The 20,924-nt window shown below is 41.4% G+C and overlaps 1 protein-coding gene across 2 annotated transcripts; it reads left to right on the top strand.

Annotated features, from left to right (window-relative positions):
- The first annotated feature begins 83 nt into the window (after window positions 1–83).
- Window positions 84–20,590, top strand: SPARCL1 (SPARC like 1). Of its 2 annotated transcripts, XM_037395783.1 has the most exons (11): window positions 84–284; window positions 8,150–8,268; window positions 8,396–8,449; window positions 10,946–12,112; window positions 13,245–13,314; window positions 13,960–14,078; window positions 14,666–14,786; window positions 15,576–15,712; window positions 17,460–17,608; window positions 18,563–18,711; window positions 20,134–20,590. In XM_037395783.1, the coding sequence occupies exons 2-11, from the start codon at window positions 8,215–8,217 to the stop codon at window positions 20,160–20,162; spliced, it is 2,049 nt and encodes a 682-aa protein (XP_037251680.1). In that variant the 5' UTR covers window positions 84–284; window positions 8,150–8,214; the 3' UTR covers window positions 20,163–20,590. The 2 variants fall into 2 exon arrangements, with proteins under 2 accessions (XP_037251680.1, XP_037251689.1); XM_037395792.1 differs by lacking the exon at window positions 8,396–8,449 and having other exon boundaries at window positions 85–284.
- Window positions 20,591–20,924: the final 334 nt, after the last annotated feature.

The following is a 20,924-nucleotide window of genomic DNA, read 5'->3' as shown; positions in this document are numbered from 1 at the left end:
CCAGAGCCTGTGAACACTGAATGGTCTTTCTCATTCAATTACTTCAGCAGAATTACACCAGCCCACTACCCCCCCGCCTCATCCCATGGAAGCCTAGGAGATTGTTTCCTTTAGTTTTACCAAGACCCATAGAGCATCACCTTCCTTCATTGAAGCTTACAGCAAAACACACTTGCTGAGAGAGTCCATATACATCACAGGAAAAGCAGCAAGATTTTGCAAGGCTCAAGGATTTCCAGTTCAGCAGTGGCTAACCAAGAAGGAGCACCTCTTCTACTGCCACGGTACTGTTTCTTCTTTATTTTTAATGAAAACCTTAGAATGCTTTGTATCTAACCCTCTGCAAATTCTTTTTTCACTTACTGTAAAATAGCTGAAGCTTTCATAGAGTATTGTTGTTTGTTTTAAGGATAAATCATTTCAGGTGTTTATGTCTAGAACAGAAGAAATGTTCTTTAGAAGAGAAAACACTGTACGGTTATTGTGTTGAAGATGATGACCTTTATCTTACCACTGGGACCATTATTTTTCCTGTGATCCTGCAAAACAATAAAACATTATACAATTGCCAACAAGAGTCAAGCAAAACACATAACTCTTGCAGAAGCATACAATCATCCGGCTGAAACCCATGGCACAGCCTGATTGCCCAACACTTCTCACAACCTCCTGTAACATCAGTTCAGGAACCTTAATCCAACAGACAAGGCCACAACAAGTAAATTCATCCTGACAGAAACTGTGGCTGGTCTTGGAGGAACCTTTCATTAAGGTGTTGGTAGAACTAGCAAAAACCTGTAGCAAATAGGACATCTATGAAGGAGATGCAGATTCTGAGAGACAACAAAACCCATCAAATGATATCAAATAGAGAAAATAATTTTGGCCACTGAAGAGGTCTCATTTTGACCCTTCCCAAATTAAATCAAAGCAGCTCTTTTTGGCTTGAACTGCACTTAAACTAGAACTGGACAGGGCTCTGAAACCTAAACCTCCAGATCTCAACAAGTAAAAAATAAAATCAAATGGTAGTAGTATAACAGTTCAAACAATTACATTAAGATAATTTGAATTATTTATTTAAAAACTGGTTTAACATGTCCTGAAATACTGGTGTGGTGGTTGTTTGTTGGTTTTTTTTTGGGGGGGGGGGGTGTTGTGCATCCAGCCATCAAGGACTTAAGGCCAATGGCTTTTGCAGCTGTACAATTGGTAGCATCACAGGGATCAACTCTCATCCACGGTTATTTACTGGTACAGAATGAGTGGAAAAGTTTTATGCTTTGGTATTTACTTTTCTATTACAATCTCTTTTACTCAGATCTCTGCCTCAGACTCTGCCTTTCATTTTTATATATGTGCACACATGAACTAGGTTATACACATATATAACACATATACAGAAACACTTTCAACAAAGTCTTTTGAAACACACCTAGACATAAGAATGTGCTGTACCAGTTGCAATTTAAGAATATCATGTGTACATCTTGGTTATAGAAAGAACAGACACTGCACAGAGAATTCTGTTTCCATGCTCATGAATTTCCCCTTGTACAGAAAACTCCATCCACTCAGAGTTCTAGAGCTGTGATCATCACCTGGCTACAAGAACTACATCTTTACCGCATTTATCAGTGAAGATGTGGGCATCAACATTTCTTGCTAACAAGCCTGACACAGCACCAAGCAGAGACCTCTTCCAATAATTACAAGACATCTGATTTTATTGCAGTTCAAAAGTTTCAAAGGGGTGATTTAAAAAAAAAAAAAATCACATTACATGATTTTTCAGTGATACTTTGGGAATATGTGAAAGCTCAACTCTGAAATTTCTCTGTAATTTTAATAATTATGAAAATCATGTCTTAAAACATTTCACTTTGCAGTTTTACAAAAGCTTATTACCCAAGTCTCATCTTCATGAAATGAGCATTCGTGCCCACGCTACACAATGAGAAACTGAGTTCCAAAGTTGACCCTTTGTCTTCCCAGATCTCTTTTCTAAATGCCAGACAACATCCATGCTCATTAGCAATGGCAGGAGATTGGGCAACTGCATCTTCTAGAGTTAGGTCCAATGACAAAAGCCTGTGCAGTTTTCTGCCAATGCCAGAGCTGAAAGTAGGTCAGTCTGTGTCGTTTCTTTTGTTAAACATGAGGCATTTGTCACCTTCAGCCACAGCCTTTGCAAGCTCATAATTTCTGGATGGCATTTCAAAAAGCAAGAGAATCTGCTAGGTCTCAGCTGCATGAGGTTTTCTATTTCAGTGGCTGACAACAATACTGAATCAGAAACAAAATACAGAGAGAACAGGAAAGACTGCACTTGGCATCTCATCTGTTTTTGAAATTCTCTGATTTTCAGTTAAAGATGCAGACTTCCTGCTATAAGCAATGAGAAGCAGTGAACCCGGGTGAAGTTCCTGGGTGACTGAGCTGGACTGGTGTACAAAATGCATGTGGTACAGCATTAGCTGAGAAGGACAGGCAAGACTAGCTGGCATGCCAGATGCCATTACTTCAAGCTCTCTAGACAAAAATAATGTCATTGATCAGTATTTCGAGTGAATGCTGACACAATTTTAATGACAGCCCTTGTGCAGTCTTCCTGTTGAGGGTAAGCTCACAGTCCCTCTGATCCTCAAGAGCACATCGCTTGATTTTCAGCAAAGATACCAGCAACTGCAGAACCACAAGGAGCGAAATAACTGCTGAGCAGCAGTCTCCACAACTGAAGGTCTCGAGCAGTCATCTCAGCTAAAAAAACTTGAACTGTTGAGTCATAACCTTTGGGTTGCCAAACAGAAGACACACAGTCATGAGCCTCTAAATGGCACTGGGTTTTTAAAAGTACTTCTCTTAAGTAGAAACTGACATTCAACTTGTAATCCATTTTTCCAGCTCTCCTTACTGGAGGGGGGGAAAGTGTTAGTGTCTGCAAGTTCAGCAAGCCAAGCAGATGGGTAAGCATTCGGTTTTTAAAACCTACTGATGTATCAGAGGTTTCAGTTACCTCACCATACACTTCTGTAAGTCCGATCACAGGCTGGAACTGACGATCGCCATGCTCAGCAGGCCCCCGGATGGATACAGAGATGCCAAGGAAGGGCTGTTGCCTGCAGCCTATACTCAGAGAGGCAACTCCTCTTCATAAAGCAACTTGGCTCAAGTCCCGGCAGAGGCTTTCACAAGCTGGATGTACTTCAACTGCGCAGCAGCTGCAGGATCCTACCTTGGAGCTGACTAACACTGCCCGCTGCATCTGTGTTCAGTAAGACCAAGTGCACCAAAGCACCCTTAGCTCCACCTCAGCTCAGTAGCTGTCCCCTGAAAAAGGGTCATTCAGGGTCTGTTTACTCAGAGCAATTATCACATCCACACCAAGAAAAGCAACTCCCCCACCCCCATTTTAAGTTGAGCTACCTGTATCCTGCTGGGAACCCACTGCAATGGAATAAAGAACTTGCCTCTTCCAAGTTTCAAGCAAAATGTATTTTTTCCAAGCATGAAAAAGGAGTGGAGGACATCTGCATTGATGCTGGCTGGACGCCAGGTGCCCAAAGCTGCTCTATCACTCCCCTCATCAGCTGGGCAGGGGAGAGAAAATAGAATGAAATGTTCATGGGTTGAGATAGGAACAGGGAGAGGTCACTCAGCAAGTACTGCCATGCGCAAAACAGACTTGACTTGGGGAAATTAGTTTAATTTATTACCAATCAAATCAGAGTAGGATAATGAGAAATAAAACTAAATCTTAAAAACACCTCACCCCCCACCTTCTTCCTAGGCTTAACTTTTTACTTCCAATTTTTTCTACCTCCTCACCCACAGCAGCACAGGGGGACAGGGAATGGGGGTGTTGGCCAGTTCATCACACATTATTTCTGCCACTCCTTCCTTCTCAGGGGGAGGGCTCCTCAATACCCTTCCCCACCTCTGGCATGGGGTACCTCCCATGGGAGACAGTCCTCCACAAACTTCTCCAACGTAAGACCTTCCCACAGGCTGCAGTTCTTCACACACTGCTCCAGCGTGGGTCCCTGCCATGGGGTGCAGTCCTTCAGGAGCAGACTGCTCCAGCGTGGGTCCCTGCCATGGGGTGCAGTCCTTCAGGAGCAGACTGCTCCAGTGTGGGTCCCTCATGGGGTCACAAGTCCTGCCAGCAAACCTGCTCCAGCCTGGGCTCCTCTCTCCACAAATCCTCCCAGGAGCCTGCTCCAGCACAGGCTGCCCAGGGGATCACAGCCTCCTTCAGGCATCCACCTGCTCTGACATGGGGCCCTCCCCAGGCTGCAGGTGGGTATCTGCCCCACCATGGACCTCCACGGGCTGAGGGGCACAGCCTGCCTCACCATGGGCTTCACCATGGGCTGCAGGGGAATCTCTGCTCCAGTGCCTGGACACCTCCTGCCTCAATGGCCTTGGGGTCTGCAGAGTCGCTGCTCTTACACACTCTCCTTCCCCTCTTCTCTGGCTGAAGTTGCCTTTGTTTCCCACCCCCCCTCCATCCCCTTCTAAAATATGTTATCCCAGAGGTGCTACCGCTGCTGCTGACCGGCTCAGCCTTGGCCAGCGGTGGGTCCATCTTGGAGCCGGCTGGCATTGATTCCGTTGGACATGGGGGAAGCTTCCAGCAGCTTCTCACAGAAGCCACCCCTGTAGCTCCCCTGCTACAAAAACCTTGCCACACAAACCCAACGCACCTAGTTAGCATTGCTTTCTTAATACCCCAAGCTGAAGTATTGTTAAATTCCTCATTTCTTGGTCAAAACCAACGATATTCAAGAAATTTCATATTCATCCTTTGGCTAAGTTTTCCTACAGATTTTCCTGCGGAGTATAGTGACTACATTTCTCTAGAGGGATGTCTGCTTGCTTTTAAAAATAGCTTCTTGTGTAATAGTTCTTTGCTGACAGTTCTATTAATCTTAGATGTTACAAAAAGCTTGGGTTTAGAAATTCTGTTCTGTAGGACACATTAGGAAATTAAAGCAAGAACACAATGTCTTCACATTTTCAGTGCAAGAAAAGTGAATGCCACAATGCAGATCTGTGCATTGCATGACAATTAGCTAATGCTTAATTTCTTCCATCACCATCGTCTTAATTGCCATGTATTACATACAACCCACAAGAGCTTTCTCATCTGTGCACCTGCTCAGGCTGTCTATTCTATTACTCCAGCAAAAATGACTTTTCCTTTCTAACACTGAAAGACTATGAGCAAATACAAAAATCCCACTGCCATAAGCCACAACCTTTGCAGCAAGAAGGGCTGTAGGCTTGCAGGAAGAGTTCCTTGTGGTTTTTTCCCCTCTCACTAAGAGCTTTACCCTTCAAGCTGCAAATCCCTTGGCTCCTGCTCCAGCAAACCACCTGAAAACCCTTCACATGAATTACGTGCAGCAAGCAAAAAGGTTCTCCTGGATTCTGGCAAAAGGTCTTGGCATATTGCGCAACCAAGCCCCCAGAGCCTAACCAAACATGGAGTGACACCAACAGAAACACTCCTTTCACCCCTGGAGGACACAGTTCATTGTACAAAGATATTTTTTTTTCCTCCTTGTTGAAGTGGCTGTTGTGATTGACCTTGCAGCTTTTATCTGCCATCCCAAATTCCCCTACTGCTCTCCCTTCACGAGCACCACCAGCACTGAAAAAATAAATTGGTTTACTGTAGCTACTGAACTTGCCTGGCAGTTTCCAGCCACCAGTTGCAAATGGGACTGGCATCACAGGCAGGAGACACAGAATCACACGGTTAACTGAGAGCAATCAGGTCCACTAAGAGGCATCACCTAAATCTCAAATCTCATGGCTCTGAAAACAGTGGGAGGAAACACTTACTGCATAGGAATTAGTATTGCTGCCATATCCAGAAAGGCAAATCCCAGGAATTAACACTGGCAATACTTGCACATGCATTACAGTTTAAGAGTGTGTTTTGAAATGCTACTTAATGTTTGGAATAGATTATCCTACTGGAGGAAGTACTGTAAAACCTTGCAACTCATTTGGACTATCATGACTAGAAAAAAAATGAGACTATGTCCATTCCCAATAATCACAGACATGCTTCTTATGGACCACTGCGGGCTAGTTACTAAGAGGAATAATACAAAAGCCCTGACCTGCCACCTTAACTCAAAGATTTATTCCAACCACTTTTTCTTTATTTGGACAAAGGTGGCAAAGGCAACTTTTCAGTCAGTGACAGACACAAGTTAGCAAAATATAATTATAAATACAATACAACACGCAGAGCTTTTCATTTATAGCTCTTTAACTAGCTTACCAAAACAAATATGACAAATGAGGTTTTTAGAAATTCAGTTAAGTAACATGCGCAGAGCTGTGTCGTTCACCAGAAGCAAAGAGAAACAGAAATCAAGACTACCTGACATTCAAATTCTTCTTTCCTCCGGCACTTGCCAGGCTTTCAAAAGCACAGTATATAGTTTTTAGGGCTACACATGAAATCAGATTATGCCTCTGAGTTTCTGGCAAGTCGCCTGCATGACCCTCAGTCTAGCAAAACTTGCCTTGATCTGAAGTGGCTGCACTTACACAGTCCAGTAAGGCATCTTGCTTATGCTCATTAATGGCTTTTGTTTTATTCTGTCTTTCCCTCTGAAAACATCTTAACTAAATTCCAAAGAGATAATAATAATTTGGGGGCTACATCAGTTAACTGCAAGAAAAATCATTTGCATACTAGATATGCCCCACTAACGACGCATTTTGCTCTTCATTAACTAAAAGATATTGACATTAAATAATGTATAACACAGGGATCTTCCAAAGTGTACGCTTCAGATCTAAGCATAGCAGTAGCCAGTATGCTTTTGCAAGCTTCTACATCAAAAGAAAAAAAAATAGGAAAAAAAAATATCCATGTAATGCTCAAAAGTCCTTCCTTCTTGCTTCACCATTTTGGCCCCCATAAACACAAGCTCCCTAGAGTTTTCTTTTTGGGGTTTTGAGTTCCTTCCCCACCCCAGGAAAAAACATCTGGGTGAACAACATTTTAAAACTATACATTGAGCCTCATGTGACTGAATATGGTTGACCTAACTGGCTGAAATCACTGCTGGTTTCCTCATATGCCAAGGAATTCAACCAGCAAAAGACGTGATGTCCTTCAACTAAGAACACAGCAATACACGTTTCATTAGGAAACAGGGAAACAACGAAAAAGGATGTGTTATGCAGGAAGTGAAAAAATTTTAAAGGGCAAGGGGGGGTGAAGACCAAGACAACAATTTCCAAGGAAGAACAGCCAGCAGAATGAGAAGCGAAACAGAAGCACAGTAAAAATCCTACTGAATTTGCATGAATACAGAAAAAAGAACAGAAAGAAATTATAAAGCGTAAGAAAGCATACAGTAAAAAAGAGGGGAGAGGAAACAAACAATATAACTCGTTTATTTTTGCTTTCCTCTGTGATACAGCTACAGGCATAGAAACTCCCAGTTCACATGCACTGCAAAAGTAAGAAAATTTGCTGATGACATCTGAGGTAAAAATGAGTTGCCTGTCTTTCACTCACATGAGGACATTAGCACAGACTGAAGAAATTTGTAATGCATTGCATATGCTTCCAGTGATCCATCTTGCACACTACTGCACAGCAGAGTTGGAATTGTTGCTTCCCAGGCAGGACAGCACCCATCCATCAAGCAGCGTGGACAGCATTTCTAGGCTTTCAGACCTTCTGAGCAGAACTTCACCACTTAATTCTTGTTGCTACAGCCACAAGGGAGAGCAGCCAGAAGACATCTTGGCCATAGAGATGCCACAAACAGGCATTGTAAAAAATGTCTCTTTGTATTTATTTCTGAGACAAAGTAGTATGTCAGAAGAGTGGATAAAGATTTACAGGGCTGAACCTATATACATTAATAACTGCCTTTCAGTAACACCACTGGAGTTTGTGAACACAGCATATAATTCAAGTCCTGTAAAACAACTGAGACCGAAATGTCCTCTAGATAAGCTGGTCTAACACCTGAGTTTACATACAACAGGACACTGCATGGAAGTTCTATGAATCTTCATGCTAAGCAAGTTACAGCAGCCTCTACCTGTCTTCTATCAGACCATTATACCCAAATCCTAACTTTATTTCTTTTCATGTTGCTTGCAGAAAGGAAACCTCTAAACCCTACCCACTGTACCATTAACTACTGTCCTCTACGAGATCAGAAAACCATGAAGGCTGTAGCTCTCTTCATTTGTCTCACAGGATCAGCTTTTGCTATTCCAGTAAGTCCTCCTCATGCTATTACTACTGAGCACTTAGTTCCCATTCTGTGAATTCTCTGTGCTGTCCCATTGACCTGTACAAGAATTTTATTTACATGCACATATTGAATGTATTTGTCTATTCTAGACCCATTCTTTACACTACAAACTCGGAATCCATGGACAGAAACCTCCAGAAAAGGTACTCTTCCTGTTCTTTAAACATTAAGAAGCAACATATATTATTCATCTCAAATATATAAAACACATTAGCACATATAGAGTGGTTGGCAAATGGATTTAGGTCAAAAAAAAAAAAAAAAAAAAAAAAAGTAGGCAGCCTGACCTCAAGAATCAGTACCAAGCATCTCATGCCTCATGTATTACATAGCTAGAAACAGAACAGGATGAAACCTAAAGCTCACAACAGAAGTTTCACTTACTTGAAAAAAATTGAATGAAACCCCACGTATAATCATTACACCCATATTCAAACAAACAATAAGCTCCACTGAGAGCTGAACTTGTGGTTATCACTGCTCCAGTAAACAAGGAGGACGCAATCCTCAATTTGTCACTCCAAGTGACACACTCAAGCACGTAAGACTTTTAGCCACGACGTGTTTCATTATTTGCAATACAGAGCATTGCTACGGCTCATCTTGAAAAAGTACACTGTGGCTGACAAGCCAGATACACAGCCCTCATGGTAATCCCACAGATGACCTCAGCAGCCCTATGCCATATATGCACGCTAATGATAGAGCTCACAGTTTTACATTCATGGTTGTCCCAAATTAAAATTCCTTTTTATTGCACCATTCTGCTGAGCATTTGTGGCTCAGACACAATGGACCTTGGCTCCAAGCCAACAAATGTTTTGGAACAACTAAATTCAGAGCATGCTCTGTAGTAAGAAATGCAAAATCCCAACTCTTATGCTAGTCTTTTTTTTTAAGTTATGAATTATATCCCACTATGCAGCTTTCCAAATGCACTTCATGTCAATCCGGATGGCGCTTCGCATTATGAAAACCAAAAAATTAACTTTTCTTAATGAAGTATCCAGCAGAACAAATTATATTATAAATACTAGTCTGCAGCCTACAACTGTCTCCCAGAAACAACTCATACAGAAGATACTTGCATCGAAACAAACCATTGCAATACCTGAAAAATCATCAGTTCCAAGTGAATATGCAACAATTATCAAAAGCCGGTTGTCCCCTAATAATAACTAATGACAGCTACAATGGCTGAAATTTAACATCATGTTAAGAGACCCAAGTATCTTGATGAGCAACTGAGTTCTAAAGGTTTCTTTTATCCTGGGACAAAGGTATAACAGAAAGCAGCACCTGAAAGCCACATCCAGACACATCTGTGCACTGAGGTTGCGGCACATAATGAGGCTCTCTGTCAAGATGTGAGCCACATCTTTCCCAAACTACTGCTTCAAACACCCATAATAGACAATGACTGTTTAGCCTTATGCTTTCTAACTCTACAGAACTAGAAGCCCTTCACAGAAGACTGTGTTTTGCTTAAACTTACAGACATATAACACACTGTATACAGCAGTGCCCCAAACCACATGGAATAAAACCCCTGCTCCTGAAACCTAATTTTCAAATGTTTTAATATCAGCTTGAGATGCTTGGTAACACCTAGATCACTTTTGATAAGGTCTTCAAGAAATGTGCATTTAAACTGTAAAAGCTCTTCACTAAATTTCTGTTAGATTTCAGCAAACACACAATCTTTCCCTGAAAAAGTTAAGAGTTGGAAATGATAGTGAATATATTGCCTTGTACTTTTCCTGCACCAGCAAGTACGCTAGGCAAAAGACAAAACTAAAAAATTCAAATACCACCTTGACATTAGGAAATAGATTACAGCTGATCTGCCAAGAACCAAACTAATATTTCTAATCCTGCCATTTTTAAATTTTTCTTTTTAATCTGTGTAACTTTTTGTTAGTGGAGCGTTTGTTTCCAAGCCGTCATGACTTTGCCCACACTAAAGGAAACGCTGTTCCAGCAACTTGGGCACTGAGAAGTTTTCTCATAAATAACCCCCCCTAAAGCTTTAAGGAAAATCAACATCAGGTGCTATATTGTAGTAAGCAATAAGGAATACTGAATATCCATAGGCGGTGTTCAGAAATACGCCAGATGTTGCTGCTATTGGAAGTGCCTGTACTCACCCAGCAGCTGCTGTGATACTAACAGCAATAGAAAGTCAATTGCTACAGCAAGAGCTAACAATCATTTTAATACCTGCTTTCTCCTCGAGCATTTGAACCTTTTCCACTGAAGTTAGTAGTTTTGCTGTTAGTTTGACAGCACGCAAAAAAAGAAAAAAGCCACTCAAACACCTGCTTATGAGCTTACGATACTGTACTTGCCACCAAATACAATAGTTCCTGATTAATTCAGCGAGGAAGCAATGATGTATCAGACAAAGTAGATGATTATGAAATAGTTAAGATGCAGTGCATTCAGAAATTACTACACACCACCTTGTGAAAGGTGCTCTCTCTCACCCTGCTCCTCTTTTCACAGGCCTCGCATTTATCTATGTAGGAAGATGAGTATCACATCCCCCTTCTTGTAATACAAGGCAAAAATAACGTTCCATTGACTTCAAATAAATTCTAAGATTTATTAACCTACCTGTTAATTTTTTAATTTTTAAGACTGAAGATATTCACCCCGAAGCCCCAAAGGAAGACAACACAGGGTATGTAGACAAGGGTGATTTGCTGCCCAGTCACAAAAACCTAAACCCAGAGGGGTCAGTACCACATGCTGAGCACAGGGACGAGCCCCAGACCACTAGAAAACAAGGAAGAACCGGTAGCGAGCATCAAGTGAAAAACAGTCTAAAAAGCATCAATTTCCTTGCGCTGCACAACAAACCAGTTTTGGCTTCTGATAACCAGGACAGTGACTCTGGAAGCAGTGGCAGAGAACAGTCCAGCTCTGAGCACTACCAGTTCAGGAGGCACGAGAAACACAGCAATACAGCCAGTCGACACGTTTTAGGCAACACAGAAAATCCAGTGGATGCTCTCAGTCTTGACCATGAGCACAACACGTGGAAATACAATAAAAATACAGTTGGCCTAGCTGAAAAAAACAGTGAAAGTGATGAAGAAGGTGTGATAGAAGAGGATGAGGAATGGGGTGAAGAAACTGATTACAGAGATACGAAGCACAAAGGCCACCAGACAAATCAAGGTGACAAATACAAAAGACAGCAAAATGAAAACAGTATGCAATCTGATGAAATGTTGAGAGATTCCAGTCAACCAATCCGGATAACCAAAAGACATGGTGAGAAATTTGACCTAGAGGCAGAAGAGAGGGAAAACAGCCAGAAGAAATCCTATAAAGGAGAAACCTTCCTCTCTCGAAGAACCCATAATGAAGATCAGGATGACAAATGGCAAAGCCAAGAGAAGACCGACAACATTCAAGTAAACTATCAGAGTGATCACAACACAGTGGTGAAGAGACGAGATATGGTGGACAGTAATGCTGATGATGATGATCATGACAGTGGTGATGTTGATGGTGAGGACTATCTCAGCAACACCTGGAAACAATCAGCCTATCAGGAAGAGGAGGGAATCCAGAGTAATGACCAGGAGAACACCAGCACTGAGCACAAAGGGGAAGGAACCACCGAAGATGACACTGCAGTTTATATAAAGACTGAGGATTACCAACATGTCAAGATTAAAGACCTTATTCACTCTGAACAAGATGACTACTATCATGAGCCACCTAACTCTGACAGTGAGCAACAACTGGAAACGACTAGCTCTGTTCAGAGCATGAAAATGGAAAGTGAGAATAAGGTAAATTCTCTTTAAAATACAGTTAGAATACTACAAAAAGCAGGGGGAATGACATAAGTCCCAAATTTAAATTCACGATGATTGAAAGGACATTTTGGAGAAAAACGGGTATAATATTTTGTTAATACACAGAAGTCTCATCTCCCCTTTTCTCACCATTCATCTGGTTCATGCTGCATCACTCCGCATACAACATTTAGATGAATCGTGCTCACTTCCTTTTTGGTACAACTCATATTAAGAGCTCCAGCTCCAATGGGCTGTGTAACAAAACATACAAATAAATATGGACACATAGGTGCAAAACCTGGAACCCAGTCTCAAGCCAACTAGGAAAACCTGTTCGCTTCTCTTTCCCAAAGATTTTTAAACACTGCCATACAAAAGTAAACGGCTTAGAAAGGCAGGGCTAGAGTCCCCAGATTAATTACTATCCTAGTGGCAAGGGCACTCCCACACAAAATGAAGGATGTGGGCTTTGTCCCTTCAGCAAAGGAGGATGTTGCACCCAGATCTCACATAGCCCTGTGAGCCATTAGATAACCAGCGGGTGTTCTTCAAAAGAAAGGACTGAGTTTTCATATGCCTGTTAAATAAGGACCTGTAATATTAGAAAAAGATAGGAGGCATCAATTTGAAAGAGGGCAGGCACCTCCCCACAGCACCAAAGAAGGGTCGAAACTGAAGACTTATCCTTCCTTTCTCCTTCTTCACGTGTTCGGCCTGGCAGCTCATGGTGATGCTGCTCCCAGGCAGTATTAAGAGGCAATTCATGCTCACTGACTGGAGGGCCCCAGTACAAACTAAGACTTGAAGCACCAGTTCTGCCAACCTCAAGGTACTATGGTGCTGTATGTCAAGTACTACAGAACTTCCAGGTGCTCAGACCTTACTGAGTTCCTGTCTCTTTCTCCATCTCCTACTTCCCTCCCCCCTCCCGCCCCAAATGACGGAGTGCCTTAATACTACCAGAGGCTTTATGCATTTCTCACACATTCTGCACAGCAACCTCGTTCTGCTGCAAGCAGAGCAAACTGCGCCTCAGTCAGCTCTGTATTTGTACCTGAAAAAATTTTGTCCAAGTACTTTTTTTCTTCCCAAGACTTACCACAATGTCTCTGTGACTCTACAGGTTAAGACTACAGGCAGTTCTGACAGTGAGATGGAAAGTGCAAGCAACAGGAGCGAGAAGGCTCTCTTGGGTAAGCCACAAACAAGCAAAGCCATCATGTAACTGCTAGCTCTCGGCAGCTGGAGAATCTGCTGGTCTGCATTTCTTTTCTGCCTGTGGCAGCACACAATTTCACATGACTGAACTCTGCTTGTGCATAATCCTGTATTACAGTTATGTTCCCAGAAAATCCCTTCCATACACCCTTGGATTTACTCATTTGTTTGTGGAAAAGAGTTGTAGACAGTGCACAAATTTTTGTGTCAGTTATACTGGAATAGGAATTATCTTGCATTGAAACAGTTCAGTTTCAGAACAGTAGCCTGAATTTAGGACAAGTGCCAGTGCTGGATTTAGCAAGGACAGAAAGGATATGTTTCAAAGGAAGCTGGAAGTGAATGTCAGGCCTTACAGAAGAAACAGCTTTTTCTGAGAAATTTATTTCCCCATCCAACTCAAACCTGGGACTGCTAGATGTCTCACAAAATTTCTCATTTAAAGTTGGCTGGCTTTATTGAATACAAGATCCAGCTGCATTCTAACAAACTTACAGAAAGTATTTGACTTATTGGTGAACACTGGACTGTATTTTGCTTTGACTGTCAGTAGTACCTGACAAACACTTGGCATCCTGTCATCTCCTCTAACGGTCTCTCCTTCTTGCTATGATTGCTAGACCCATGTAGGAACTTCCACTGCAAAAGAGGTAAAGTCTGCCATGTGGACAAACAAGGGAAACCCAGCTGTATTTGCCAAGATCCTGCTGCTTGCCCTTCTACCAAAGACTATGAGCATGTAAGTCATTCATTCAGTGCACAGCGTGGAAGAAAGCCAGCTAAAATGTTTACAAGATAACACATTCCCCTGCTAAACTTTAGACTAATTCTACCCTAAAAAGCATGCAGTTGGGTGATTCCAGCAATTGTAAAAGTAAGTGTAAAGTACCCAAACTCACTGGCTATAGCTTGAGAATAGTATGAACACATGTAGCTACGTAGTACCTAAAGTGATTTGCTTCACTTAGAGATTGTAGCTTCTCCCTGTCACTAAAAGTTCTATTTAACCATTTGATGTTTTAAAGCATGTACTGAATACAGTACATATATAGTGTAGTAATCCTGTACCATCTCAGAAACTGTATCACTGCCATACAAAAATAAATTCAAGCGTCTTGAAACTAGGTATGTAGTAGACAACAAATCCTTATGTAGGCATATAACTACAACTTTCAATACTTCTGATCACATGTTCCCTCTGGGTATTCACAACTGTCACACCATAAGTGATTGACACTTTTACTATTGTAATGTCTGTATGAGTGACCAGAATTTCTCTCAACACAGTGGTGGTGGGGGTGGTTTTGTTTTTCACTCCTCCTCTAGGTCTGTGGTACAGATAATAAGACTTACGATGGCACATGTCAACTCTTTGGCACCAAATGTCAACTTGAAGGGACAAAAATGGGACGCCAGCTGCACCTAGACTACATGGGCTCCTGCAAATGTAAGGCTTGTTTTTCTATGAAGAATTCACCTAGGTATAAAGAGCCAGTAGCATTAATCATCAACTAGCTCTAAGTTATTTGCTTTCTTCCTGTGCTCTCCCTCTTCTGCATCAATTATCTGCTAATTAAGACCTTAAAACCCTAAACATATCTAACAAGTCACTTCTATAATTAAGGGTATTAAGCATCTGGATCCTAAAGACATTCCTCCTGTGGTTACACCAGTTTGTTGCCAACCCTGTCTTCCCTGTGTACTGTCTTACATGCCCCCATTGCAATAGCATCTGAAGATGTTTTTTTAATACCTTGACCAGAAAACCAGCCTTTACAGCTAATTAATAAATGAAAGTGTCAAGTCTGAAAAAAAACAACACAACAAACCACCCAAAAAGCTACCTAGATGCCAAATGCAGAAGTCAGGGTCTAAAAAGCCAGAAGTTACTTTCAAGCTATTCAATTGTTGCATACCCTAGGAGGAAACTGCCCTCTTAGCCAGAATATTGCTTTACTGTGGAGAACTCTGCTTTCAGCCTCACTGCACAGCCCTGCTCAGAAGTTGCACACATATATGAAGGTTGTGGCTTGCACAACCAGCTAAGCATGTGCACAAATGAATTGTAGATTTAATTGAACCTATTAGCTGCATTCCCAATTTTATGTATTAATAGCTCAATCGATGTTAAGCTTAACTAGTCTGCTAGTGAGAATCAAATCTAACATGGCTAAGAAAAGCTCAAATAGGGACTTAACAGATCATTTATTAACAAAAACTTTCCTATTTGGCACAGACATCCCCCACTGTACTGATTATGAAGTGGATCAGTTCCCACTCCGGATGAGAGACTGGCTCAAAAACATCCTTATGCAATATTATGAACGTGAGCTGGATACTTCTGGATTTCTAACTGAAAAGCAAAAGAATAAGGTCAGCAATCCTTTTCAAATAAGATCATGCAATTACATTGTTAGAGCTGGACTAACCATGTGAAAAGAAGTTATTCACATCTTATGAGTTCTTCCATTTCTATTGAGCATTCCCTTTCTGGTTAAGGCAATTTAGACTCAATTAGATTCACAAGTTGCAAAATACACTTACATGTCCCCTCACACTCATTTAAGCTGAGACACATTTCTGCTATGAATGTTCCTTCTATCCAAGCAAACGCAAGCCAAGTGTATTTGAAGTTAGTGTCTGCAGACAAGAGGCAGAAAAACAGAATCAGTGCACACCTAGATAAACATTGTTTGCTTGCAAAGACATGGAACAGCTTCTCCTCAGGGAAGTGCTTTGTGAGAAACCTCTTTGAAAGATCAACTAATACGTAGATAAGGATGATCCAATTCACACAGTCAATGCCATTTTCCAAAGGACTTGTGGAAACTAAGCAGCCATAGCATAAGATGGAAAGCATGAGTATGGATAACTAATTAAAAGACAGAAAAAGAGGGAACAGCCAGCCAAGAGCTCACTGTGAAGTTGCACGAGCTGAAAGGACATGTGCCATTTGGCTTTCATTAAGTGACAAAGTCTGCTGACAACACACAGGTAAGGTATTCAAAGGAAGGAAGGAAGGACAGACGGACAGACTTGCACTCACCATGAAGAAAACTGCCAAAGGCCTCATGAGACTGAGCAAATGGGTGGTCACACAGCAGGATTCGAGACAGAATTACAATACAGAGTTTAGGGGATCCTCATGGGGGCAGGGTATCCCTCCCTTGGACTGACCAAAAGTAGCTCCTCTTCTGTTCTTGACACACACCTTTTTTACTCGGTCATCGATACAAAAATACCTGAAAATGGACTCATCAGTTAAGGGTATAATTGGCACCTTTTAATCTAGCCACATGAACTGTCTACACCATGATATTCAAAGGTAATAGAATTACACAAGTCTGACACTGAGTTTTAAGAGAAAAGAGCTGCTTTCTATCAACCAGTAGACCTGCTGCATCACACTACATTGTCTTAAAATGGAGTAAGCATCTATTAACATTGGGTCTTTTTTTATTATTTTTTTTTAAGAGAAGGATTTATCTCAGGTGATTTGGTGACAGTAGTTTGTTTTTGAAGATACAGATGCCATACTGCTTAAAAAGCCACAACTGTTAGAAAATTGTTCAAGTTAAACTAAGACCTGGGCTGCTCTAACTCTGGAGTAGAAGGTGCATGCAGTAGGTCACAACAGGTTTACACAAAATATGCTTGAGCACACCAAAGGCTACTTCCAGAGTCACCAAGAGGGACACTGACCTATCTGGAACATCTCATACTAAATGGTACGAATTAAATGATTTCTGAGATGGCTTATTCAGACCAAAAACTGAGTTGCTTGCCTCAGGATAGAAGACGAACAAATGTGATTAAAATTAGTTTCACCTCCTACCAACCTGAAGGTACTGTCCTGCTTAGTTGAGCCTGACTATTAAGCCACACAGATTTCACTTCTTTTCTAGTTACTACCAAAGCAGACATAGACAGCAACAAAAATCATCTGGACTACTTGAGGCAAGTTTTCCATGCTGCATATGGTCACAAACACTAAACCCAGTTTCCCCAGTAATATTGTATCACATTTCATTTCTCCAAACCATCTCCTTGCTAGATAGCTCTCTCCAGAACAGATCTTCATCCCTAAACAAAAAAATATCAATTTCTCTGTTGTGTCCAGGTCAAAAAAATCTATGAGAGTGACAAGCGCCTCGTGGCTGGCAACCACGCAGTTGAGCTGCTCCTGCATGACTTTGAGAAAAACTATCACATGTATGTGTACCCTGTGCACTGGCAGTTTCATCAGCTTGATCACCACCCTGTTGACAGGTAAAAAAAAAAATATATATCTATATTTTGCAGGTTCAGTTCCAATTTTCTGTTTAAGCTCAGGCTGTTCTACTTTTCTAAACCACTTGAAGGGTTCTTTACATACAGAACCAGTCCCTCAGCTGATAGAAGCCATTATCTCCCTCTTTCTAAGGAGGCATTCACCTTTAACACAGAACTTCTCTCATTGTTTTGCTGGAGCCATGTCTCAGGTCAGAACCTGCTATCCTCTTGCCTTGCATAATCACCGTGTATTACACCTTAAAGCTCTACAGTGTCTTTAATAGCTATTCATGCCCTGACTCTGGAAGAAAAGAAGGCTCATGAGATCCTGTTACTGAAACTAAAAGCAACAGGCTAAGTATGAAGGGCAGAGGCCTGTCAGCAATAATTCATTAGCGAGGTACCCATAGTTTTCAACTAGTACTACAGAAGTCTCTGAGTTTAAGCAGCAGATATGGTAAGTTGGCACCAGTGTCAGAGTTCAGAGGAAGCCCCCAGCCTCTGAAAAATGTGACTCAGATTTCAGGCTTCTGGTCATGACACTCAGTGGTGGGATCCATGTTTCAAGGCTGCAGGTCCTCAATACCTCGTGCTGATCACACCTACTGTCTTAAAGCATAGCTAAGTACCTTTGCAAGCTTGATCTCCTGAAGATTAATGGCAAAAATCCATAACTGATGAGTTGTGAGCAAGTCACAGTAATACTTGTTTTAGAAAAAAAAAAAATAAAAATGTCTGTGAACAAATAACAGTTAAAACATTTTAGTTTACCAGGTAGTACATATCATCATAAAGACCTGGGGCAGATTCACTAAAGCAGAACTACAACAGAATCCACTGGGGCATCTGTCAAAGCCACCACTGTCATCTTCTAGCAGCTTTAGATCATCTTTGGTGCTCCTGATGATTTATTAATGAAATACAGCTCTACATACCTGTACTTTCTTTCAGATTATTAACACACTCTGAGCTTGCGCCTTTGAGAGCCTCCCTTGTTCCCATGGAACACTGCATAACCCGTTTCTTCCAGGAGTGTGATGGAGACCAAGACAAACTCATTGCTTTGAAGGAATGGTGCCACTGCTTTGGGATTAAGGAAGGTAAACATAAAAGAACAAGCAGATGTACAGGACAAAGCATTCCTGTCAAAACTAGGCACATTCTCAGACCACAACATACAGGAAAGAAATTATAGCTGGAAGCTCACAGCTACTATGCACAGAGGCCAACAGTAACAAGAAGACTCAAAAGATGCAAGGTTCTGAATTGTTTTATAAAGATAGGAAAAAGTAATCTTTTCCATGAGGAAAAACTTGGGATGTAGTTTGTACTTAACATCAAATAATTCCTGTGTGGTGTCTCAGCCCATACGTTCTACACATCTGTCTCCCATGAAACGCTACTTTATCATTCAGTGCCAAAGGAAAGGCAAAGCAAGCTTGTACTTTTAAATCAGTGGTCAAAGCACATTGACTGAAAACGTATTTAAAGATCTCAAGTCAAGCAGGGGAAAAACCATAGATCTCTCACTGATCAAGTGACTATGCTTACCTCTAGATTACTACATACAACACAAATGCTATCACGGTGTAGTTGCAGGTGAAACCATCTATTTTACCTCATTTGTCAGAGGTACCCACGCTCAGATGGTACCCACCAGACTGCATGCATCAGGAGGCTTAGGCATAGGCAGGGACAGTTTCTGAATCCTAAATGAGCCAGGCATATGTTTGGTTCAGCTCAACCCACATCAAGACTTCCCTGGGAAAGGGAAAAGCTAGGTAGTACTGTGCTGGTGATTCCTCTAGAAATAAGCAGCAGCTGAACAGAAGCTGTCATGACAGCCACTTGAAATTTTGCCTGACCACATTCAAAGTAAGGCTTTCTTTCGCAATCTTCCTTCTTCTGATCTAGCCCTAAGCGACAGCTGAACAATACTGACAGTCATTAAGCAAAGGTAGCAGTAGCAGAGGTTAATCCAGGTTTAGCCAAACCAAAGGCATTTGGCTAAGCATGCGGACTGAAGAAACGTGTTCAAAATCCTACTAGCAACTCCCTCACTTTAAGTGGAAGCTGATTCTGGTCAGAGGTCAGACGTGCAGAGTCTTCACTCCTCCCAGAATTTTTCCTGTTCTTCTGATGACAATTTACCAGTCACAAACCATGCGTGGAAGCAAGCTGCAAGGAGTTACCGTAATACACATATACTGCTGCTAATGATTGATTGTTCATCCAAAGAGGGGTTTAGGATCACTCATTTGTGAAGAGGGGCATGGAAGGGATTCTTGACTCACAAACAGATCAAGGAGACCTAGTACTAGAAACAAGAAACTACCTAGCCAAGAGGGGTCTAAATGAATGGCTCCTGAATATGACAGCAGTAACCATGCTTGGTTTTTGTTAGGGACATCATTCACCTACATGAGCCCTCTGACTTGACAGCATCACATTCTTGACACTGATACAACATACAAATGTCTCTTTGGCATCAAATGTTAATAACATTTTCTTCTTTGTTGCAGAAGACATAAATGAAAATCTCCTATTCTGAGCCTGCCTGAACAGAATCCCAGTGCTGCACTAAAACTGGTGAAATATATGAATCCTGTTTATTTCTGTAATTAACAGCTTCATAGTTTTCAAGACAAAGGTGGCACAAGGTTCACTGCACTCCTGTCAAATAACACAAGTGCAGAAAAGTTCTGTTTATTAACAGCAGAAAAATTTAACTACTCCAAGTGGTTCATAGCTAAACAACCAGTGTTTTCCCCACATGTATCCATGACCTCTCTGAACCAATAAATAGTACTAACCTGATGACTAAGCTGTTCACAAAACTCTCCAGTAGTATTATAGGATGTGGATTTTACCACACACTGAAGAAAACTACCTTGAGATAGGACTTGTTTCCTTTATTTACTGTATTGTCAATTTAACATTCTGCATGGAAGGCTCAAATAAAAAGAAAGTCTACCTAGATAATATGGGGTTTGTCAGAACTTTGTCAAATAAAAGGCAACAGTTCAATGGAAATTTCATTATAGATTTAAGGAAGGAGAAGAAATCAGAGTGTAAATGATATACACCAGTGTTTAAACCATAATTCCTAAAATACATTAAAAAATCAGCACTTATCTGATACTTGGCCCCCACCTCTTGAAAAACAACAGTAATAGTACCAGTGCCACACAGCAGATTCCCACTGACAAACTGTGTAATGAGCTAATTGTATGAGCATGGTGAGTGTGGATGTGTGTCAAAAGACTGATGAGCAACAGGTCCACCATCACAAGGAGCAGATAATATCATAGCT

Source organism: Falco rusticolus, chromosome 1, assembly GCF_015220075.1.
Source record: "Falco rusticolus isolate bFalRus1 chromosome 1, bFalRus1.pri, whole genome shotgun sequence".
In the NCBI taxonomy this organism is placed as follows: Eukaryota; Metazoa; Chordata; class Aves; order Falconiformes; family Falconidae; genus Falco; species Falco rusticolus.
The sequence above is the reverse complement of the archived record's forward strand: the minus strand, read 5'-3'. Positions and strand labels throughout refer to the sequence as shown.